The following is a 25,932-nucleotide window of genomic DNA, read 5'->3' on the forward strand; positions in this document are numbered from 1 at the left end:
TATCTGTGTTTGCTAGTTGGCCTTACTTTAAGGGAAAGAAGTACTTTCATTGGTCTTTGTAGCCTCCTTTAAGGCTGCCTCACATTCCCCTTTAGAGCCTGAGTGGGTGGGGCTGACTATGTTCCCTAATGATTGCACTTCAAAGAGATACTCTTCAGGCCTTGGGGGAAGACATTCCTGATTCTAAATCTCACAGCACCAGCTTTTTTTTTTTTTTTTTTTTTAAATCAGTTTTACATCTCAAAAGGGACAAATCAAGAATTCCTAATGTCAGCTTTTAAAATGGAGAACACGTTAAGAAAAGACAGTTCAAAGGCCTAAAGTGTGGGAGATGCCTCTCTTAAACCTGCTTCAGCCACATTGAATGCCTGGCCCCTAAGTTTTTTACCTTTACCAAGGTGAAGTAAAAGCAAATTTAGGAGACTAAATGACAGCCTTACCTTCATTTCTGGCTTCTGTCCGCACTCTGACAAAGCTTCTGGGTGTTTGTGCATGCTCTTCTCTGGGAATGTACTGGAGCTGGTCATGGGCAGTGTTTAAGATGCCCCGGAATATGCTTTCCTTTTACAAGATTTCTATGGTTCTAATGTTCCAGGAATTACTTTTAAAATCTGAGCTAAATGAAATCACAATTTTTTTTTTTTTTTTTTTATTAACTTGAATATTTCTTATATACATTTCGAAAGTGTTATTCCCTTTCCTGGTTTCCGGGCAAACCTCCCCCGCCCCCCTCCCCTTCCTTATGGGTGTTCCCCTCCCAACCCTCCCCCCATTGCCGCCCTCCCCCCAACAGTCTAGTTCACTGGGGGTTCAGTATTAGCAGGATCCAGGGCTTCCCCTTCCACTGGTGCTCTTACTAGGATATTCATTGCTACCTATGAGGTCAGAGTCCAGGGTCAGTCCATGTATAGTCTTTAGGTAGTGGCTTAGTCCCTGGAAGCTCTGGTTGCTTGGCATTGTTGTACATATGGGGTCTCGAGCCCCTTCAAGCTCTTCCAGTTCTTTCTCTGATTCCTTCAACGGGGGTCCTATTCTCAGTTCAGAGGTTTGCTGCTGACATTCGCCTCTGTATTTGCTGTATTCTGGCTGTGTCTCTCAGGAGCGATCTACACTTCTGCACTTCTTTGCTTCATCCATCTTGTCTAATTGGGTGACTGTATATATATGGGCCACATGTGGGGCAGGCTCTGAATGGATGTTCCTTCAGTCTCTGTTTTAATCTTTGCCTCTCTCTTCCCTGCCAAGGGTATTCTTGTTCCCCTTTTAAAGAAGGAGTGAAGCATTCACATTTTGATCATCCGTCTTGAGTTTCATTTGTTCTAGGCATCTAGGGTAATTCAGGCATTTGGGCTAATAGCCACTTATCAATAAGTGCATACCATGTATGTCTTTCTGTGATTGGGTTAGCTCACTCAGGATGATATTTTCCAGTTCCAACCATTTGCCTACAAATTTCATAAACTCGTTTTTGATAGCTGAGTAATATTTCATTGTGTAGATATACCACATTTTCTGTATCCATTCCTCTGTTGAAGGGCATCTGGTTCTTTCCAGCTTCTGGCTATTATAAATAAGGCTGCGATGAACATAGTGGAGCACGTGTCTTTTTTATATGTTGGGGCATCTTTTGGGTATATGCCCAAGAGAGGTATAGCTGGATCCTCAGGCAGTTTAATGTCCAATTTTCTGAGGAACCTCCAGACTGATTTCCAGAATGGTTGTACCAGTCTGCAATCCCACCAACAACGGAGGAGTGTTCCTCTTTCTCCACATCCTCGCCAGCATTTGCTGTCACCTGAGTTTTTGATCTTAGCCATTCTCACTGGTGTGAGGTGAAATCTCAGGTTGTTTTGATTTGCATTTCCTGATGACTAAAGATGTTGAACATTTCTTTAGGTGTTTCTCAGCCATTCGCATTCCTCAGCTGTGAATTCTTTGTTTAGCTCTGAACCCCATTTTTTTAATAGGTTATTTGTCTCCCTGCGATCTAACTTTTTGAGTTCTTTGTATATTTTGGATATAAGGCCTCTATCTGTTGTAGGATTGGTAAAGATCTTTTCCCAATCTGTTGGTTGCCGCTTTGTCCTAACCACAGTGTCCTTTTGCCTTACAGAAGCTTTGCAGTTTTATGAGATCCCATTTTTTCGATTCTTGATCTTAGAGCATAAGCCATTGGTGTTTTGTTCAGGAAATTTTTTCCAGTGCCCATGTGTTCCAGATGCTTCCCTAGTTTTTCTTCTATTAGTTTGAGTGTGTCTGGTTTGATGTGGAGGTCCTTGATCCACTTGGACTTAAGCTTTGTACAGGGTGATAAGCATGGATCGATCTGCATTCTTCTACATGTTGACCTCCAGTTGAACCAGCACCATTTGCTGAAAATGCTATCTTTTTTTCCATTGGATGGATTTGGCTCCTTTGTCAAAAAATCAAGTGACCATAGGTGTGTGGATTCATTTCTGGGTCTTCAATTCTGTTCCATTGGTCTATCTGTCTGTCTCTGTACCAATACCATGCAGTTTTTATCACTATTGCTCTGTAATACTGCTTGAGTTCAGGGATAGCGATTCCCCTGAAGTCCTTTTTTATTGTTGAGGATAGTTTTAGCTATCCTGGGTTTTTGTTATTCCAGATGAATTTGCAAATTGTTCTGTCTAACTCTTTGAAGAATTGGATTGGTATTTTGATGGGGATTGCATTGAATCTGTAGATCGCTTTTGGTAAAATGGCCATTTTACTATATTAATCCTGCCAATCCATGAGCATGGGAGATCTTTTCCACCTTCTGAGGTCTTCTTTCAATTTCTTTTCTTCAGTGTCTTGAAGTTCTTATTGTAACAGATCTTTTACTTGCTTGGTTAAAGTCACACCAGGTATTTTGTATTATTTGGGTCTATTATGAAGGGTGTCGTTTCCCTAATTTCTTTCTCGGCTTGTTTCTCTTTTGTGTAGAGGAAGGCTACTGATTTATTTGAGTTAATTTTATACCCAGCCACTTTGCTGAAGTTGTTTATCAGCTTTAGTAGTTCTCTGGTGGAACTTTTGGCATCACTTAAATATACTATCATATCATCTGCAAATAGTGATATTTTGACTTCTTCTTTTCCGATCTGTATCCCCTTGATCTCCTTTTGTTGTCTGATTGCTCTGGCTAGAACTTCAAGAACTATATTGAATAAGGAGGGAGAGAGTGGGCAGCCTTGTCTAGTCCCTGATTTTAGTGGGATTGCTTCAAGTTTCTCTCCATTTAGTTTAATGTTAGCAACTGGTTTGCTGTATATGGCTTTTACTATGTTTAGGTATGGGCCTTGTATTCCTATTCTTTCCAGGACTTTTATCATGAAGGGGTGTTGAATCATGGTGTTGCCAGCATACTGCTAAAGTTGTGGAAACTAATTCCCTACAGGTGAGAATGTTTTCTCAGTCCTGGCCTGCGGTCTGAGTCAAAACATGTCGACAAGGAACCCTCAGAATAGACATTTTCTGGAGAACTGAAGTTAGAATAGACTATTTAATGGTTTTGGGGAAAATACTTTTAAAAAGGTGAAAGGGAGTTCAGATTTCTTAATTTACTGTGAATATGTGTGAGGATCAAAGTTGTGTTTGAAGTTTTAGTTACTATATCTAAGAGATCGATAAAATAAAAATGCCTCCAAACCTTGAGCCCAGGGACAACTACTCCCTGAGATGCTGGAGGCTGTTGCTCATATTAAATATAAGCCTCTCAGGATAGAGAGTTTGTGGAGGGGAAACCAGGAAGGGGGATAACATTTGAAATATAAATAAATAAAATAACCAATGAAAAATTTTTAAAAAGATATAAGCCACCTGTTCTCATGTCCCTAAAGATGTTTGGTTGCCCAACAACACTGGAGATGATTGATCTCTCACTTAGGCAGAAGGTAGGTAGACAGGAAATACGTCAGGATGTATGCTTGCCATCATTGGCTAACGGCTGGAAGTGCTAACCTTCTGAGTTTGCCTTGTAAGCATCTGGCCAACATAGCTGGTGACCATATTGGGGGAAATCCAAAGTGGACCTGGCCAAAGTCTATCATCCTGGCTGGTATTTAATTAAAGGGTGCTCCAAATTTAACTCAAAATTTTGGTAGTGGTCTTACTCTCGCTCAGTGAGATTGACAGATGTTAGCTTCGGGTTTCTGGGGTGTTACAGGGGAATGGGCTGAGGTGAGAGCAGCCTTAAGAGAGGGTTACAAGCCTCAACATCTGGACAAGAGTTAATAGTTTCTCTTGGGAAGATGATTTTTATTATTTTATTGGCTGGAGGCTTCTGAGTTCTGAAATGGTTTCTTTCAACTGTTCTGTCTATGTAGTTTATTTTATTTGGAGGAGAAAGCTCACAGATGCCCTCTGTGGGCTTTTGACTATTGTTTAAGGCAAACTTCTCTGTAAATATTCTCTTATCAAAAAAACAAAAAATAAAAAGTCACTAGGAATTTCTTTTCTGCAGGAAACTGCCCCGAGCAATAAATGCAACAATGGCAGCAGAGTCCCACCTCCAGAGTCATAATCCAGATTGTTCAGGGTTTGTGTTTGTTTGTGTTTGACAGGACAGGAAATATTTTCCATTCCTCCGCTCATTTTCACTCAGTGCCTCTGTGTCCTCTGCCCTCTCTTTCTATTTCTTGGACTTAGAGGAATCTAGGGTGTTTTGCCATGAGCTATCCACAGGCAAGGAGATGCACACTAAACAATATCATGGTTCCTAGCAACATTCTTGTTAATTTCTCTACTTTCTTTTTTATTTTTCAGTGGCTCTTTCATGATGTCACCCCAATTACATGGGTCTAGTTTCCTCTTGTCAGATCTAAGCTTGGGGTCCCAACAAAAGACCACACTATCCCTTCAACTGAAGAGTTTGGTCATGGCAAAACTTTACTCTTTACTCCAGAGGGTGTGCTCAGGAGAGCGAGAGCCCTGGGATGGTAGAGACTTACCAGACGACTGCTCCATAGTATGGTTAGGAGAAGGGGTGTTTGCTTGCTTGTTTGTTTGTAGATATGAGAGCGAACAACCAGAGGCACCTGGAAGTGTACAGAGAGAGAGAAAAGCACACTGGATGTGGCCAGGGCTAGAGAGGTGCGGGAGAATAGTTGGGATAATAGGACACAACCTAAGAGATGAGAAAGTAAGAGAATAGTGAGAAGAGCTAGGTTACTAGAAGGATGAGTAGCAGCTGGTCAGCAGGAGATAGGTATGGGGGGGTTGAGTTATATAACACATGTGTGAGTGTTGACTAAGGGAACCATGAACCTTGGTATGCTGATAGGCACTACAGGTGTTTTTTTGTTTGTTTGTTTGTTTTTTTTGGTTTTTTTTTACTATTTGGAGGTTTTTATTGTTTATTTTATTTATTTACATTTCAAATGTTATCCCCCTTCCCAGTTTTCCCTCCACAAGCCCCCTTCTCCCTCCCCCTGCCTCTATGATGGTGCTCCCTCACCCACCTACCCTACCATCCACTCCTGTCTCAGTGGCCTATTGTTCCCCTATCCTTGGTCATCAAGCCTCCACAGGACCAAGGGACTCCCTCCTCCCTCCCCGCAGTGATGCCAGATAAGGCCATCCTTTGCTATATATCCAGCTGGAGTCATGGGTCACCCTATGGACTCTTTGGTTGGTGGTTTAATCCCTGGGAGCTTTGGGGGGGTCTGATGGGAGAGCTATATGTCTCTTTACCAGAGGTATGGAAATGACTGGTTTTGGTAGAAGGGGAACACGTTCACAGGTTCCTGAGGAATTCTGGCTTTTATCTAACTGCCAGAAATTCTCCTATAGTCTACGCTGAACTCATTTCTGAATAGTTGGACTGCCATTTGGAGTTTCCTAGGGAACTGACAGGCAGGAAGTACACTTGGTTTTTTATTCTGACTCAGGTGTTTCCCTCATTGGTTGTGGTCTAATCTCAGTCTTTCATGATTGGCCAATTAAAAAAAAATAGCCCAAAGGAAATGAAGGAAATAGGAAGGAGGTGCTCTACCTTGTCATTAAATCCCAAGAATGCAGTTTAGGCTCTGTGTAAACAAAAGTTTTACTAGGTTGGGGGTGGGGAATCAAACTTTTGCATAAAAGGTTTACAGGGTCAGGAAGTTGAATTTCTTATTGTAAACTTCAAGTTTACAGTGTTCTGTAGCAAAGCATTTAATGTTTCTCGCACTCTGACCAAGTAAAAACTGGTTCTTCAAGAAAAGAGCTCTTCCTAAGAAGACAAATGTTTACTACATCCTCCAGTGTAATCTTACCTCAGACTATGTGTGAGGAAGAATGAGAGGCAATCAGAGAAAGGACTGGAAGAGCTTGAAGGGGCTTGAGACCCCATATGAACAACAATGCCTACCAACCAGAGCTTCCAGGGACTAAGTCACTACCTAAAGACTATACATGGACTGACCCTGGACTCTGACCTCATAGGTAGCAATGAGTAGCCTAGTAAGGGCACCAGTGGAAGGGAAGCCCTTGGTCCTGCCAAGACTGAACCCCCAGTGAACGGGATTGTTGGGGGGAGGTCGCTAATGGGGGGAGGATGGGGAGGGGAAGCCCATATAGAAGGGAAGGGGGAGGGGTTAGGGAGATGTTGGCCCAGAAACTGGGAAGGGGAATAACAACTGAAATGTAAATAAGAAATACTCAAGTTAATAAAGATAAAAAAAATAGTATAAATAAAAAAAGAAAATGAAGAGGTAATCTCTCCTGCTGAGGAGCCCTTCCTCTGGCTTGGCTCAGTTGGTTGCTTTTCCTTCTAGTTGTTTGACTCTTCCAACTGACCCTTCATCAGTACTTGAACTTGAACTGCTCCTGTTCACTCAGACTCATGCCCCTCCCCCTTCAAACTGTCAAATGCACATATTTATATGGATATTTATGGATATATACATATATATCACCTTTTAATAGCTTAAAAGAACTATACTCTTAAACTTTCATGCTTCCCATACACTTTGATGGTCCCTGCTTTATCAGTCATTCATCCTTACTTTCATGACTCTGCCTGGAATGACCTCTTGAAAAGTACAGTGAAGCCAGCTTAACTCTATTCTATATTTTAGACTGGCCCATCTTTTCTCTCTACTCCATTCTCTTACCTGGTTTCTTTATTAGAATGACATACAGTTTGGTGATTCTCTCCTTCATATCCTCTGCTAGAGGCAAGAATCATGTTTTACTTGTTTTTAAAAACCTAGATTAATTGCTGTGTGTGTGTGTGTGTGTGTGTGTGTGTGTGTGTGTGTGTTTGAGAGGAAGAGAGAAACATACACGCAGGGAGAAAGAGACAGAGACAGAGAGACAGAGAGACAAAGAATGCAGGCATACATATGCCACGATGTGCCCGTAGACTTTCATTCGTTTTGTGAACCTACCTCCCTTTTTCATTCTCTCAGTGGATTTGTGAACCACAGAGATTTCAGTAGGGAACATTCATCTGTGTCCACTGATCTCCATGCTTTCTTTAGTAAACATTTGTACTGAAAATATACGAGGGTGCTTCTTTGTTCTATTGATTTTTCTCTCACTTATTTTTTCTTAACCTGACTATGGTTACCTATAAAAAAACATATTTATATAAGTATCTAAAGATATTTGATATATGTTTTTCTGTGGGTGCAAAACGTACTTTTATTTTCAATATATAACAGAATATGTTAATGATACTCAGAAGCATATATGCTATCATTTAGATCCCAAGCCTATGTTCGTACTCCTTAAATGGTCCTTGGGAGCTTCCTGTACTGGGTTTCCTAACAGTAATAAGAACTCAAGAAAAACTCCTTCGTGGGAATTTTGCAGTGATAGATGTGGAATTGATTCATGTGTTCCTGGAGTATAGGATTTGTTCTCTAGACACTTCCTTTACCACTCACTCCATCCCCTCCTCTGACCTCTACCTAAAACCAGTTAGTCGGGCCTGTTAATAAATAGAATAACCAATAAAAATGCAAAAAGAAGAAAAGAAAAGAAATTTACAGTTGTTGCTATGGAGATGTACCATCTGTGGCACTGAATCTCCAACTGTCTACTGTGGGCACTAGCATAGGGCTCTCAATGGTGAGTAAAGGGTCAGGAGAAACTGAATGCAGACATCTCCTAAATCTTTCTCTCAAGACTTTTGCAGGAAGCCAATAGAAGCAAAGGAGCTAATGTGTGCAATGGCTGTGCTTGTCAAATTAAATGACATGAGATGAAAATGACATTTTTATGAACAAATCAGAAAACAAAGAATGAGATCCAAGCACCCTGCTGAGAGGTTCCTTGTGGTATCCATCCTCACTTCTGGAAAAAGCTCTACTGCCTCACGCACACAGCACGCTCTGCATTGAAATTCCATGGCTGTGTCTTCAAACCCACCTTCTTTTTTCCCCAACCAGAGCTGTGCAGGAGGTGACAGGAGAGAGAGGGATCGTCATCACCCGCTCCACATTCCCCTCTTCTGGACGCTGGGGAGGACACTGGCTGGGAGACAACACAGCTGCCTGGGACCAGCTGCGGAAATCCATTATTGGTGTGTGGGTTGTACCCAGGGGCCTTTGCTGGTGGTGGAAATGGAACTATCCTGTGTATGATTTGAATATGCCTTGTATGTTTAGATTGGCAGTAAAGGCAATAGAACTTGAGGGCTCTGTCAGTGTGCGTTTATCAGGAATTGCCCAGAGCTGTTAATAAAGGAAAGAAAAAGTCAGGTTGAACTTTTTCTCTCTTATCCAAAGGTTGTCTTCATTTAACATGGCTACTTTATTTTATTGTAGGTATGATGGAGTTCAGTCTGTTTGGAATACCTTATGTAAGTCATATTTGGACCGTTGCATCTTACTGGGATTTCAGTGTATATGTACCTGTCTTAGAAGAATACCCAGTTGTTACTCTGATTTTGCTTCTTTTCAGACAGGAGCAGATATTTGTGGGTTCTTTGGAGATGCTGAGTATGAGATGTGTATCCGCTGGATGCAACTGGGAGCCTTTTATCCATTTTCCAGGAACCACAACACAGCTGGAACTAGGGTGAGGCAGTTGTGCTGTATTATACAAAAATCAAATCACAGCTGATTTCGAATTTACAAGTTCTTATTTCCCAACAAATCATGAAGGCCAACAGGATATTCATGTTTCGGAATATACACAAAGTTCAGAGCTCCAAGGTTATGAATAACTCTTAGTAGGATTCTTTCCCTTACTTCTTGGAGGCATTGTTGCTAAAAAAAGATATTTTCTAGCTCCAACATTGAACTACAATATAATGTGTTCCCCTGCCTGAAAGAATATAGAATATAGAGCTGGTATTTTACTCAAACAATAAATAAATCGGTGCTACATAGGGGCCTATTTATAAGACTTCATGTATGCACAAATCCAAAGCTACATTGTCTTAATCACCTCAGAATCAGTGAAAAAGAGGAACAGCATCCTCATTAGCTTTATAGGTGTCCAAAAGAGCAGAAAAGAGTAAGCTAGAAATGCCAAGAGAAGTGAGACATAGCTTATACATGGAGTAAGTGTCCAGGCATCCTCTTTTGAGATCTTTGAGATGCAGTGAAGATCTTACCTGTTGTTACATGCCCACTCCCTCTTTAGAGACAAGACCCTGTGGCCTGGAATTCAACTTTTGAAGAGTACGCAAGAAACGTGTTGCGTATCAGATACGCCCTGCTGCCATATCTGTATACTCTGATGCACAAAGCTCACACAGAGGGCAGCACTGTCATCCGACCACTTCTCTATGAGTGAGTGTTGCCTCTCTTCAAGAAGTGGATCTGGGCACATTTGTAAATAACAGTTTGTGTTACAGGGATGAACTGTGTTATATTGGGTTTTTCAGGTTCACAGACGACAATACAACATGGGATATAGACCACCAGTTCATGCTGGGCCCAGCCATCCTGATCAGCCCTGTTCTGGAAAGTGTGAGTTTCTCAGCATAAGCCATATACCTTCCAGTCACCTGATCCAAAGCCACAGGAGAAAAACATTATTTTACTTAAGAATTTAAAAAAATATTGAGCTTCTTTTTGTGAGCACATGTACAGATATTAGAAGACAATTTTTAGGAATCAACATTTTCCTTCTACTATGTGCCCTCCAGAGATCAAACTTAAGTTTTCCAGGTTGCTGGCCTATGTCTCTTACACAGTGAGACATCTCACTACCTTCAGAGAAAAAAACATTTTATGTATTTTCATGTCTTGCTTACCTTATTCTTTTCAAATAACATTCTAGAACGTCAAAGGCAGATATATACTCTCAAGACATTTACTAATAAAAACCTTTCAATGCTGATTTTTTTATTTTAGAATCCTGTGATCTAATATCATTTTATAAATTACTTAATTAAAATATTTTCTGTATATTTAAAGAGGAAATTTCAAAGCATATTCACTAAGATTTTTCAAACTCATGACATCACTAATAACATTCCATCGTAGTTCTAATTCTATAAGAAGTGTTTTAAATGTTAATATTGCTTCATAGTTGGATTTTCACAGTAACACACTGGTTTTATGTTTCAGGATACATTTGAGATCCGTGCTTATTTCCCTAGAGCCCGTTGGTATAAACTTCTTACGGTAAGTTGGATTGTTCTTAGGAAGAACCAAATGGCCCTGTATAGACTAGAAAGGTAGCTAAAACTTTTTCCTAACTTCTCAAACCAGAAGGGAATAATTTCCAATCTTTCTAGCTATAGCCAGATCTGTATAAATGGGGATCTACATAAAGACATTGGAAACATGTGGGCATCTATATCTCCTGTTGTCTAACTTATACCTTTTCCAGACAAATAGAGAAAACGTTAGGTTTTCAAAAGTGTAAGAAAAATTGAAAATAGATTTGTTTCTCATATTTACAGGAGTTTGCTGATCTTCCAACCAATATGCTCTCTTAGTAAGGAAGAATTTTTAGTAAAATATGTAACTCATTTAATTGATTTATTTTTCACCATTTCTTATTTATATTCTTTCTTCTAGGGATCTGGCAACAATTCAGCAGGTGAGTGGAAAACACTTCAGGCTCCTCTGGACCACATCAATCTTCACATCAGAGGAGGCTACATCCTGCCTTGGCAACTGCCTGGAATGAACACTTACTACAGGTATGATGAAGCAGTGTTTGATGACTTGGCTCTTTACCAGGATGTATGAAGACATAATGGAAATACATAGAAACCAAATTACAGAGGAGTTTCACGGATTGGAATCTATGGGTACCTTCCGATAGGATATAGAAGGCAAGTTCATTGAGTCCAATCCTTGGGTGATCTGTTTACTTGTGCTCTTGTGTCGAGAGCACAATTTTTCAGAGTGAAATTCTCTTGAGAATACAAACCTATTTTCCTCCCCACATTATAGAAAGTGGGAATATAAAAGAGCACCTTCACTTGTAGTGGTTGCATAGGAATTTAATACCCATTTCTAGGCTTACATTGGTGAATTCAAAAAAAGCTTTCAAACACACACTCACTCATTAAGTAAACATGTCAAGAAGCATATTAAAACACACACACAGACACATACACACATACTCATTAAGAGAACATGTCAAGAAGCATATTAAAACATGCAGACAGACAGACAGACAGACAGACACACCACACACACACACACACACACACACACACACACACACACACACACACACACACACGGGCAGTCTATTTTCAGCCTTTGATGAAAAGCATGATTTTCCTGAAACAAGGCTCTGAGATGGCTCTTAAATCATAAATAGGATTTGTCTGTGTGAAGACAAGGAGAGATTTTGGGAGTTAAAAAAGAAAAGGTAAAATATAGGTTGGGTATGTTACATTGAAACAGTTGAGTTAGCTCATGGAAGGCTGTGAATTGCATCCTAAATAGCTTGGGTTTTATTCCCTGGTACCTAAAAGCTGTTTTCTGGGATTCCGTTACTAAGAGATTAATGTCACATCATATTATTGTACTAGTGTAGTGGCTGTGTTAGAGGGTATGCATATTTGAATATTGGAAGTTGAAGTCGACAAATGCTTCATTAAACTTTAAATGTTCTGCTGACTTGTATCTTATATTTTATCTCACTCTATTTTTGTCATTTTATGAACATTAATACATTGAATTTCGCTTCTGGATAAGGAATGTTTTCAGCAGATATTCTTTGTTCTTATAACCTACAACCAAGTGAAAAATAATGACTTCTTTTTTTATAGTCGGCGAAATTTTATGGGATTGACTGTTGCTTTGGATAATGATGGGAAGGCCGAAGGTCAGTTGTTTTGGGATGATGGACAAAGCATCGGTGAGTACAAACCCCCAAAGAGCCTGCATATTGTTCAGAGCAACTTTGTCACAGAGGCTCAGCATGTACCATTGGGACTCAAAAACACATCCCTGTGTTGACTGATGCCAAAAAGTCAATGGTGTTTGGGGAACTTCTGAAACTTTGCTCTTATATACTCTACTGCACGTTATTGTAGTTATTGATTCCCCAGTCTTGTAAGTTCATGGGTTCAGGGCTGATCTTTCCTCACAGGACCATCCTACTCTCCTAGAACAGTGTGCATGCAAATATCAGGCTGATCACGAAGTCATCCTTTTTAGAGTTCTACTCAGGTCTTTTTCCTCATATATAGGGATACTCACAAACTTTTGGTGACGCAGAAATTAAGATTTGCCATGAGGATGCTTTGTGTCTTCAAGCTGAGTTTTCACTCATTCTATTGTAGATAACTGGCATCTATCATCATCAGAGCACCCTCTTACTCAGGCATTTCTAAAGAATACTGGTGTACCGCCATTAACCTGCTCTCACCTTTCCTACTATTATCCCAGACTAGAACATTTTGATCTTGCAAAATGCCACAGTTTCTGAAATCATAACCTATTTTCTTCACTAGTATAAGGCTTTGTTCATTCTAGTTTTCTTCATTCTCATTAAAAGTATAAAATAGAAAAGCTTTAATGGTAGAAAATTAGAAAAAGTGCATATTTAGTTATAATAATACATTGTCTTTTGCTTCTCTGTTGTTATATATCTAAGAAAATGCTAAATGTTTATCTAGCTGAAAAAATAGAAAATTTAATTTATAAATCTTGTTTATTTTTACTCAGTGTAATAGCAGACACATAGCTGGACATTAGAGAAGTACTCATTGTGAGTGTCTTTACTATGACCATATTCCATGTAGAAGATACTCTAAACTTTATCTAATTATAATTGTTCTTGTCATATGATGTTATTTTTCATTGTTATAAATTACATTTTGAGTATTTTTTGTATTTGAGCTTTGTTTGTATTTTAGGTTATTTTTGAGAATATATGACCTTACTTGAAATTTGCCTGAGTATACTCATCTTAAGAATACAGTTCTTTTTTAAAAACTTTTAAATTAAAATAAAATTACATCACTTTCCTCCTTTTTTCTTCCCTTTAATCCCTCCCACGTCGCTTCCCTTACTCTTTCTCCAATTAACGACCTCTTTTTTATCGTTGTTACACACACACACACACACACACACACACACACACACACACACACACACTTATAAATACATTAACGGGCTGGAGAGATGGCTCAGCCGTTAAAGGCTAGGCTCACAACCAAAAATATAAATACATTAACACAACCCAATGAATCTGTTTTACATGGCCTGTGTTTACATGATTTCAGGGCTGACTACTTTCTATTATATAACCAATTAGGGGTTGCATCCCTACGGAAATCTAATGTTTCCTATCTCAGGAGTATTAGTAACATGGGCTTCTTTTTCTAGGGGTGGAACCTCGTGAGATTTCCCTTTCTGTGTTAGCAACTCTATTGTGTTATTGTTTAAGTCTTGTTTAGCAGTCATATGTTATAGGCATCATAAATGTAGTTTCTTCTTTTTAACAAAAACAGTCTCACAGCAGATTTTTTTCTCCTGGATCCTATAATCTTTCTGTTCTGTCTTCCAGATGTTCCCTGAGAATTTATATTTTAGATATATCTGTTAAGTTTGAGCTGCCCATGATCCATTGGTCACTTTTTGCTTCCTCCTCTTCCTCTTCCTCTTCTTCTTCCTCCTCCTCCTCTGGCTCTTCTCCCCCCTTTCTTCCTCTTCTTCCTTTTTTTTTCCTCCTGCTCTTCCTCCTGTTTCTCTGTCTCTTTGTCTTCTTCATTTTCTTCTTTTATTTTGTTATGGTATCTTTGCTGAAACATAAAGCTTCTTTGATGAAGGTTATGAGTTACATGTATCTGTGGGTATATGGATCAGTTTTAGAATGCAGTTATGAATTACACTGGTCTAATAAAGTTATGAAAGTAGGTTCTTTTCTATGAATTTATTAGCCCCTGGTAGTTGTCTAGGTTTCTGGTACTAGGAATGACTTCCCTCCTATTGAATGGACCTGAAGTCTGATTAGATAACTGCTGGTTGCCACTAAGATGTGAGTGTTATTATTGTACCTTAAGGATATCTTGCCATGCTAGTTATAGTTTTAGTTATGAATGCCACAGCTAGATAGGACTATTTGATTACTCTCCTCCCTTGACAGTTTATTGAGTACTTGCTAGTACTGTGAAGGCTGGAACACAGGAAGGAAATCCAGCTCAAATCATCTGAGTCCTATGTCCAAAGTATGTGGTATATTCAGCAAGAGTGATTTACCTTCAACCTCTGAGAAGCAACCAAGGGTACATCAATAGTCTATATTTTGGGGAAATCTGTTTTACTACTCTAACTCAAGCAGTCCATTTTCCATGCCTGGTACTGGTCCTGGTTTTTGTTGTTATTGCTTGTTTTGTTTTGTTTTGTTTTGTTCTTTGTTGTTTTTTGTTTGTTTTTGATTTTTGTCAAATAGTCATGCTCGTAGGTTATTTCAAGTTGACACAAACTATAGACATTTTAGAAGAGGGAACCTAAATTAAGGAAAACATCCTGAGAGGCTGGCTTATGGGAAAGTTTGTGGTATATTTTCTTAAATAATGTTTGATGTGGGAGGCTCAGCACATTGTACATGATGCTATCACTGGGTAGGCGGTCTTGGGATGAAAGCATCTGCCGGGTAAGAACCTGAAATGGAAAGGGATACTCCATTTTACTTTAGTCTTCAGAGCCCAACCCAGCAAGGGCTTGGTTATTATCCTTATTGCTTCTTAGGAAAATGAAGCATACCTCATTTGTCATTGTGATCCCATTTAAAATATTTTGGACTCAACATGAGTGACTTTGCTAGAACTGAAGCAGATAACTGTTTATTCTTTTCTTCTTGTTTTCAGATACATATGAAAAAGGAAACTATTTCTTGGCTACCTTTATAGCAGAAATGGTAAGACTTCCTTATTGAATTCATAAATGCTTTTCCATTTATCTGCAAATTAGACATCATCCACCAGTGGTGTAAATGTAATATCTTAAGGAGAAGTACTTCGTGCCTTTACTTGCCTAATATATGTTATTGACAATAAACTAATTAAGAAAGCAGTCCTTATTTTATACTTATCCAGCATACCATCATTATTTCAAAAAAAGTTTGGAGCTTGTATTATCCTCGGGGAGGGGAATGGATTCTTCAATATACAGCTTATTTCTAGGGAGAAGAATTCTTCTAGCTGCTAAAAATTTGAAATACAAATGTTACATAAGTGATCCATTGAGTAATACTGTTTTATAGTTAATAACTTGATGGCTTCATTGTCAGAAAAATATTTGACAGCAAAAGTTTAGTGAGTTCATGAATCTACAGAGTTCAGATGATCCAAGCTATACTGACTGGATCATATATGTATCTTCAGATAGCCACCTGCCTATTGCTAAGCTTTGATGAGTTTGACTGTAATTACATAGCCGGTGTTCATCTGATCTAAAGATGAGCTATATAAGACAGCCCATTATGTGGGATGTCTGAGAATGACTTTTTCTTAACTAAATACAAAATATCTACTCACACCTGATTGTACAACTAAGGTGCTGGCTTTTTAGAAATCTCCTTTTCTCTGTGTCATAATACCAAGTTAGTCTAGCTTTTTCTTGAACTCCTACAAACCCAAGAGGGTTTCTTAGCTCTCTTTCCTAGAATACTGTTTTACCTGTGTCCTGCCATCTGTTTCTTTGTTGTTTCTGAAAGCCCAAGGAGAAAATCTCTCTTACCCAGAAATTCTTCTATAAAGGTTCTTCCAAGTCAAAAGAAAGTGAGCTTTTCAAAAATCCAATTGCTTAATAAAAGAAGTCTCTAAGCTCCTCCTCCTAAACCCTTGGTGTACTTGTCACCTTCATGGTGTTGAGGGAGCTCTAAGTCAAGTAAGTAGGAGCCCAGCAATTTCTATCTTTAAGGTAGGGTACCTTGAGGGCACCCAGATGACTTTGCCTCGGGTCAGAGAGCGAAGATCACAAGACCTCTTACACTTGCCTTAATAAAGGCAGAAACTTTCTATTATTTAGTATTCTTATCTCTGAAGGCTTTTAGAGGAACATCCAAACTGCTCCTTTTCAGGACACAGCTAACTGCATCTGACAAGCTTGATATCTATTTAAGCTTTTATACTTTGCTAACAAATAGGATTTCTGTGAACGATAATCAAATATCCTGTAACATAAGGGGCTTGAGGGAAGACTCAGTGGTTAAATGACTCATGCTGCTGCAGAGGAACTGTGTTAGGTTCTTAGCTCTCCCTTCATGCAGCTCATGCCCACCTGGAACTCCACTTCCAGAAGAACTAATGCCTTTTGGCCTCTGAAGACATCTGCATGTATATAGCACACATAAATTCATGCAGGTTCATGTACACATATACATAGATCAACAATCATATCTTTGAAATTTAGAAGTGGAAATACTGAGCTCTTATTTTAAAATTAAATTCTGTATCAAGTAGAGTAATTTCTCACTAGCCAAGGGTACATAATCAAGTCCAGAAGTTGGGTGGGGGTGAGGCCTCATCATAGCTCTTTCATAAAGGCAACATTATAAGAAATACCTGAAAACTGACAGTTATAGAACGATAAATAATTAGAGGCAACAATGCTGTTAATATATATCAGCATGTTGGATGATCCCATGGACTGTCTGTCTTCTTCTCCTAGAATTACATAAATCATTCTAAGTCCAGAATCTGCTTATCACTTACTCATTGACTTAAAACATGAGCTTCTGTAGCACAAATTAATTGTAGCAGTGCTTTCAGATATTAGATATTTGTTCAAAACTCCTCTGTCCTCTCTTATTACAAATATTTCTGTGTTAAAACTTGACACTTTCTTCATGTTGTTTTGTATGTTGTGCTAGTTCCTGGATCTGATCAATCTGAATACAAGTTAATCTAGATGTCTCTTAAAATACGGTGGCCAGGATTGAAAGCATGGTTGATACTTGTATTTATACAATATGGTACCCACTGCCCATCTGTGGCTGTTCTATACTTGAAAATGTGACAAGCCTAATTTGAAATATTCAAATGCTAAGTTTAAAGACAGAGACTAAAAGATTGCATGAGTAATCTTAAATTGAATACACCCTGACCTAACTTAGAAATACGAGGTAAAATGCTAGGTATTTTACAATTCTTCTGATTCCTTTTTCTCTTTTAAAAAAGTGTAGCTGCTAGAAAATTTATGGTTTTATACATGGTTTATATCATATTCCAATAGCAGAAGAATTGCCAGATAGCCTGACAACTCTCCTTAGAAAAACCTTATTATTTCTTCTGGTGGGGATATTTTGTGAGTTTTAAAGATACATATCCCCTTTAAATGTTCCCTTGTTTACGTGTGTATCCTTGGCTGTCCTGGAACTCTCTTTGTAGACCAGATTGGTCTTACGCTCTTAGTGATGTGCCTGTCACTCCCTCTCAAGGAGTGGGATGGGATTAAAAGCCTACTGTACCACTGCCAAGCTTCATTATTAATTTTAAGAGAGATGCTTCTGTCTAGTTTTTATTCCTTATAACACTAGCATTCATTTAAATAACTCACAACTCTAAGGTTCAATTTTCTTGTATTTTTAAAGTGATAACCACAAATTCTTTTATGATATTTGATAGATTTTCCTACTCTAAAGATGAGACTGAGATAAGACACTCCCATCTTTCTCTGGGGTCTGGTTGGTTACTATTGATGCCATTTTGGCTGGTAAATCAGCTTGGGGTGGGAAGGGGTATATGTAGCATTTGTTCATTTTGGTCGTGTGAACCTTTTTTTCAAGTAGGTTTCAAAATTGAAATAAATTTGCCAATACACTCTTAAATCAACAAGCCTAAAGCCAAGTTATTTTCTTCTATATATTTTTCCTTGAATTTTCTCCTTGGTTCTGTATGCCCAATCAGTCACAAAATGTCCTATTGTATGTTTTTTAATGAAAAATATTTATGGGAATATTTTTGGGAAGGCTAGAGGAAGACATCAGATCTCTCAGAGCTGTGGTTATAAGTGGCTGTAAGTCTAACTCGGTGATGAAAACTGAATCTGTGTCCTCTAGAAGGACAGCAAGTTCTCTTCATCCCTGAGTTATATCCCTAGCTCTTTGTTTATTTATTTTGACATGGAACCCCATCTTCTCTTGCCCAGAATGATTTTTAACTTGCTGTGTAACCCAATACGATTTTAATCCATGATACCTGTACCTTAACCTCTGAGATTATAGTCATATACCATTACATTCGACTTTGTAGGTTTTTGAAACATAATGAAATATTTTTATTTCCCTTTCTAATGTTATCATCCAAATCAAGCAACATACAGTTTTACTCTGTTGTCTCTGTCTCCCAGTTTGTTTTTTCCCATAGAACTGTCATAACTCTTGGGGTTCAGGAATTCCACATAAGCCACTCAGACTCTGGTCTCAGTTAAGCAAAAATAGTTCGTCGAACCCATATACCAAGACTGATTAATAGATCAGGGTCACAGCCTAGACCCTGAACCATGAACATTTTTCAGGGCCAGCATATAAAGGAACAAAACGCCACAAAACCCGCAGTGAGTTCACGTGCAGGTTCAGGAAGGACTGTCTGGGGGTCAGCTCTGAATCAGCTATTTTGGCTAGCTAGACAGAACACTCCTAACTGAGCTTTATTTTGATTTTTTCTAAGTGGATCTTATGGATGTGGAATTTCTTAAGATTAACAAACCTCAGAATATATAGAGCATAACAGAGTATGTGGTTTGCTTGACCCTGCTCTTAGTCAAGTTATTTTTCTGTCAACAATATGAAGTATCTGGCAAGCATATTAGAGAAACAGTAGAGAATAGCTGGCAGGCCTGGGAAAATGGCTCCAGTTATGCTGTGGTGGCAGGGGCAGGCCTCAGCAATAATCTTGCTTTTAACCAGTATTGTTTCACTGTTTACTTTAGCGCATGCTATGTTGGTCCTTATCCATCTCACCTCATTACTTGTCTAGGGCTTGCTGCCTGTAACACTCAAGTGTCCTTCTAGGACTTCTGGAGTTTCATGTCTTCATGGCTACTCTATTCCCATAGTGATTTTTCTTCCATTTCCTTAACACCCAAAGTATTTTTTATTATGATCTTCATTTTGCTTTCATTGTATAATATCTCATAATTTATCTTATTTTCAATCATACTTATGCTTAAATACTTGATCATAATTTAGACAATTTTCTATATTCCTTGAATATGTTCTTAATTCAGTGACAGTTTACTATGCTACTATATTATACCAGCATACCATCATTCCACCCCATCTATGTCACTTAACTCTAGGGAAATGGATGACTTCATTTCCTACAATCGTAATTTTCTTATCTGAAAAACATAAACAATGATGCTTTATTACAAGAATTAGTATGAGTACACCAAAAATAATTAGCAGAACCTTTTATGGTTTATAAACCTGTCTTTGACTTTTATTAAGATTCTCCAGAGGGACAGAAGTGATATAACATAAACACACACACACACACACACACACACACACACACACACACACACACACACAAACACATATAGATGGGGTTTTTTAGAACGGCTTATGAGCTGTGGCTAGCCTACTTCAGTAATGGTTGTCTCCTGACTGAAAAACCAAGAATCTGGAAATTGTTCGGTTCATGAGACTAGATATCTCAACTGGCCATCAGTCTATATTGGAATCTCACAGCACTAGGCTCTAAAACCAGTAAAGGAATGTCTCATGTGTAGCATTGCTAGAGAGTGAAGGCAATCAGAAAAAAAGAAAACAGTTTATTTCTGTCGTTTTTATATGGGCTGTCATTAGAAGATATATGGCCCAGATTTAGGGTGGGTTTTGTCACTTCAAATAATACAATCACACTTCACAGGTGTGCCCAACTAGTTTTAGTTAATTGCAGTTATAGTTGAAAATCAAGATTGGCCATCACAATCATCATAAAATTTATCATGGCTGGTACTCAGGAACTCTGTCTCTATTAAATATTTAATAAAAATTAGAAACAAAAAAATTACAATGAGAGTAATTCAAAATGTTTTCTCTTTGCAATATAGAACATAGTTTACTACATGTGTGATACATATGTTTTCTCTTTATGGAATTTTATAGAACACCTTGAAAATCCAGATTCTGCATAATCAGTATCTGAGTGACACAAATCCACTGAAAATTGGATTCATTAGAATCTTGGGTTTAAATTATACTTATGTGGTACAAGTTATTTGTACATACAACAACCAGGAATTCATCGAGAATAATTTCTATAGTGATCCCTACAATCAGGTATGCCTAAAAGGAATACTATCGTGAACTCAGATTATTATTGTTACATTATTTCTTCTACTACTATACATGTCATACATGTTAGAAGGGTTTGCACATGTTCCTGAAAATCTGTGAGGACTGTTGTAAAAAATACAACGTTGATGGTCTTCCCTTTGTAGTCTGATATTGATGATTTGTAGCCTGATGACATCCTCTCTGTTGTGTTTATTGATGAAATGGTTTATATTTGAATAGATTGTTTTCCTAGGCTACCAACAAAATATGGAAACATTATTTTTCCTCAGAGGCTAAAGCCAAGGAATGTCTGTGAAATTCCTTTCTCCTTCCTGTAGTATGCCCAGCCCTGCAAAAGTTAATGGTTCTTTTAAGGTGGCACTTAACTTTTACTATTATTATTAAATATGATTCACTCATAATGTGATGTGTTTATTTGCTTAACAGATCAGAGTGCCATAGATATCAGACTATTAAAACTATTAAAGTGACAGCTTTGCCTCAGCTCTGGAACCAAGTGAAACCACATTTTTCAAGAGGGGTTTCTGACAGAATAGCAACCAGTGTAATGGTAAATTTAGAGTCTGAATAGTAACTTTAGACTGTGGACTAATTATAACTAGATACAGTAGCCCAAACAGAATGGTTTAGATAACTGGAAAAAAATAGCTATATTCTCTTCTTCCAAATGGAGAAAAGAGTGTCCTACTAGCATTGGGATTTGACCATTCTGTGGACCCATGTAGATCTTGTGTCCCTGTGGTCTTCCTTGTTACATACTTAGATAAAATAATATGTTCCTTGGATTACTGGATTCAAAATTACTGTAAAAGCATTGTTAGTAATTAACATAGCTATAGAAAATCATAAGGTACTATTTGGGGAAGCTCTATAGGATATTCAATACCTGTTATAGGCCAAGCACTATCTTAACATTGGCAGTAATGAGGACATGGAACCCAGTTGCTGTCCAGAAAGAAAAATATCAATGACAAAATGAAAAGTTAAAATAGATGTTAATTTTAACCACAATTGTAAATATTTGACAACATCAGGGCTTAGACATATGAAAGTGTGGTGAAAGAGATTTCTGGCAATCAGTTACACAGAGAACACCTTACCATGGTGATCTGGGACAAATATAAGCTGAAAAGATTTGTGTCATCTTCTCTTTGGGGAAAGAATGAGTACATTTTTATCTTTTGTTAAAGTAAAAGTTGAATAATGTCTTTAACATAATGTTTGGTAATTTCTAATACATCAATGTAATCATTTCTTTTTGGCAGGAACTATTAATTCAATTGGATGCAAGGAATATGACCCTAGAAGAACTGACTAAAGTTATTTGGGTTTATGGACATCCTACACTTCCCACACCAAATGCAACCAGTGCATTTCCCACAAGCTCTTCCCCACCTGGATTTAGCACTGAAACTGTGACCAGTCCTGCTCTCACAACCACATCTGAAGTAACAACTACTTTCATAACCGTGCTTCCTAATACAACTACATCTCTCCCTACACAGCCTCCTTCCACTAACACTAGTGATGTGATGCCTGTCACAACTACATCTACTGAGACAAGTCCTGTTGCCAATACAACTAGCACCACATTTCCGGGCATAACTACACATTTCCCTACAACTTCTTATACTAACACTAGTGATATATATCCTGAAACAATTTCAACCCCTGATACAAGTCCTGTTGTCAGTACAACTAATACCACATTTCCTGACATAACTACACCTTTCCCTACAACTTCTTCTCATACTAACACTAGTGATGTATTTCCTGAAACAACTACATCCCCTGAGACAAGTCCTGTTGTCAATACAACTAGTACTATATTTCCTGGCATAACTACACCTTCCCCTACAAGTACTACTACTGCTAACACTAGTGATGTGATTCCTGTCACAACTGGAACTCCTCAAACAAGTACTATTGACAACACAACTAGCACCACATTTTCTAGCACAAGTACACCTTTCCCTACAACTTCTTCTCATGCTAACACTAGTGATGTATTTCCTGAAACAACTACATCCCCTGAGACAAGTCCTGTTGTCAGTACAACTAGTACTATATTTCCTGGCATAACTACACCTTCCCCTACCAGTCCTACTACTGCTAACACTAGTGATGTGATTCCTGTCACAACTGGAACTCCTCAAACAAGTACTGTTGACAACACAACTAGCACCACATTTTCTGGCACAACTACACCTTTCCCTACAACTTCTTCTCATACTAACACTAGTGCTGTATTTCCTGAAACAACTACAACCCCTGAGACAAGTCCTGTTGTCAATACAACTAATACCACATTTCCTAGCACAACTACACCTTTCCCTATAACTTCTTCTCATGCTAACACTAGTGATGTATTTCCTGAAACAACTACAACCCCTGAGACAAGTCCTGTTGTCAATACAACTAATACCACATTTCCTAGCACAACTACACCTTTCCCTATAACTTCTTCTCATGTTAACACTAGTGATGTATTTCCTGAAACAACTACCACCCCTGAGACAAGTCCTGTTATCAATATAACTAATACCACATTTCCTGGCATAACTACACTTTTCCCTACAAGTCCTACTACTGCTAACACTAGTGATGTGATTCCTGTCACAACCACAACTCCTCAAACAAGTACTGTTGACAATACAACTAGCACCACATTTTTTGACACAACTAGACCTTTCCCTATAACTTCTTCTCATGCTAACACTAGTGCTGTATTTCCTGAAACAACTACAACCCCTGAGACAAGTCCTGTTGTCAATACAACTAATACCACATTTCCTAGCACAACTACACCTTTCCCTATAACTTCTTCTCATACTAACACTAGTGATGTATTTCCTGAAACAACTATAACCCCTGAGACAAGTCCTGTTGTCAATACAACTAATACCACATTTCCTAGCACAACTACACCTTTCCCTATAACTTCTTCTCATACTAACACTAGTGATGTATTTCCTGAAACAACTACATCCCCTGAGACAAGTCCTGTTGTCAATATAACTAATACCACATTTCCTGGCATAACTACACTTTTCCCTACAAGTCCTACTACTGCTAACACTAGTGATGTGATTCCTGTCACAACCACAACTCCTCAAACAAGTACTGTTGACAATACAACTAGCACCACATTTTTTGACACAACTACACCTTTCCCTATAACTTCTTCTCATGCTAACACTAGTGCTGTATTTCCTGAAACAACTATAACCCCTGAGACAAGTCCTGTTGTCAATACAACTAATACCACATTTCATAGCACAACTACACCTTTCCCTATAACTTCTTCTCATACTAACACTAGTGATGTATTTCCTGAAACAACTACAACCCCTGAGACAAGTCCTGTTGTCAATACAACTAATACCACATTTCCTAGCACAACTTACACCTTTCCTATAACTTCTCTCTCATGCTAACACTAGTGATGTATTTCCTGAAACAACTACATCCCCTGAGACAAGTCCTGTTGTCAATATAACTAATACCACATTTCCTGGCATAACTACACCTTTTCCCTACAAGTCCTAGTCCTACTACTAACACTAGTGATGTGATTCCTGTCACAACTGGAACTCCTCAAACAAGTCCTGTTGACAATACAACTAGCACCACATTTTTTGACACAACTAGACCTTTCCCTATAACTTCTTCTCATGCTAACACTAGTGCTGTATTTCCTGAAACAACTACAACCCCTGAGACAAGTCCTGTTGTCAATATAACTAATACCACATTTCCTGGCATAATTACACCTTTCCCTACAAGTCCTACTACTGCTAACACTAGTGATGTGATTCCTGTCACAACCGCAACTCCTCAAACAAGTACTGTTGACAACAAAACTAACACCACATTTTCTGGCACAACTACACCTTTCCCTACAACTTCTTCTCATACTAACACTAGTGCTGTATTTCCTGAAACAACTCCAACCCCTGTGACAAGTCCTGTTGTCAATACAACTAATACCACATTTCCTAGCACAACTACACCTTTCCCTACAACTTCTTCTCATACTAACACTAGTGATGTATTTCCTGAAACAACTACCACCCCTGAGACAAGTCCTGTTGTCAATATAACTAATACCACATTTCCTGGCATAAATACACCTTTCCCTACAAGTACTACTACTGCTAACTCTAGTGATGTGATTACTGTCACAAACACAACTCCTTAAACAAGTACTGTTGACAACACAACTAATACCATATTTCCTGGTATAATCTTACTTTCCCTACAAGTCCTCTTCCTCCTAACACTGGTGGTGTGATGCTTTCACAACCTCAGGTTCCAAGACAAGAACTGGTGACAACACAGCTAATTCCACATTCTTGACATAACTACACCCTTTTCCACATGTCCTATTACTATTAGCACTAGTGTTATTGTTCCTGTCACAATGGCAGCTACTGAGAAAAGTACTATTTTGCTGTATCTACAATTAATGCCACAGTCATCTTTCCTCTTCCAGATGTAGGTACTGTGTTTTTTATAGTTCCTGTTACTGATAGCCCTAGTAATCCTACACCTATGGGGATTATACCTTATAGAACAAGTACTGTTGATGTCTCAAGTAGTACCATATATTTGGTAAATTACATTTTTTTTGTGAGTGCTATTCCTGATGGCACTAATTTAACTTTTTCTATCACAGTCACACACACCTTCAATATATTTTTCAAATATTACAATTAATTCTACTCTTCCTGATGTACCTAACCCCAGAGTCTTAGTATAACCATACCTTTCCCAGGGAATAAAATGAATAGCACAAATAATATTGTTGAAGCTACTCACAACTTTACAACGTCATCTACTATCCCCATGGTCACATATAGTATTTAACATAAACCACACCAATTTAATTACTTCTTACATGGTCATTTCCAATAATTTCATTCCAAGAACCACAGGTATTCTCACCATCAATACTATATACAATGCAGGACATGTTGGAAACATTACTGTTGGAAATAAATCCAGCAGTGCCATAGGCAACAGCACATATATACCTTGTGAATCCAGATGGCATAATAATGTCAGATATAGCTTTCACAATTGCAGAAACTTACTTGATTACACAGAATGCTACAACCAATTATTTACCTACTTTTGTAGTCAATGGTGCCACTAATACTACAAATGTACTGATTGATTGTATTGGTATGGAAAATGTGTTATATTTTCATATTAGTAATACTCAATCTATATTTATTGATCCAAAACTGCTCCAGAATT

General features: G+C 38.3%; 1 protein-coding gene across 1 annotated transcript in view; it reads left to right on the forward strand.

Moving 5' to 3' along the window:
• Mgam2 (maltase-glucoamylase 2 (putative)) overlaps positions 1–24,107 on the forward strand; it is a 101,218-nt gene extending 77,111 nt beyond the window's left edge. Inside the window, exons 38-48 of the mRNA XM_032907215.1 lie at positions 8,382–8,515; positions 8,760–8,794; positions 8,896–9,012; positions 9,583–9,731; positions 9,827–9,911; positions 10,515–10,571; positions 10,971–11,095; positions 12,182–12,270; positions 15,230–15,279; positions 20,479–20,652; positions 21,936–24,107. Of these exons, the coding sequence (XP_032763106.1) occupies positions 8,382–8,515; positions 8,760–8,794; positions 8,896–9,012; positions 9,583–9,731; positions 9,827–9,911; positions 10,515–10,571; positions 10,971–11,095; positions 12,182–12,270; positions 15,230–15,279; positions 20,479–20,652; positions 21,936–24,107 (3,187 nt within the window). The remainder of the gene's footprint in view (positions 1–8,381; positions 8,516–8,759; positions 8,795–8,895; positions 9,013–9,582; positions 9,732–9,826; positions 9,912–10,514; positions 10,572–10,970; positions 11,096–12,181; positions 12,271–15,229; positions 15,280–20,478; positions 20,653–21,935) is intronic.
• Positions 24,108–25,932: the final 1,825 nt, after the last annotated feature.

This window comes from Rattus rattus, chromosome 6 (assembly GCF_011064425.1).
Source record: "Rattus rattus isolate New Zealand chromosome 6, Rrattus_CSIRO_v1, whole genome shotgun sequence".
NCBI classification, from domain to species: Eukaryota; Metazoa; Chordata; class Mammalia; order Rodentia; family Muridae; genus Rattus; species Rattus rattus.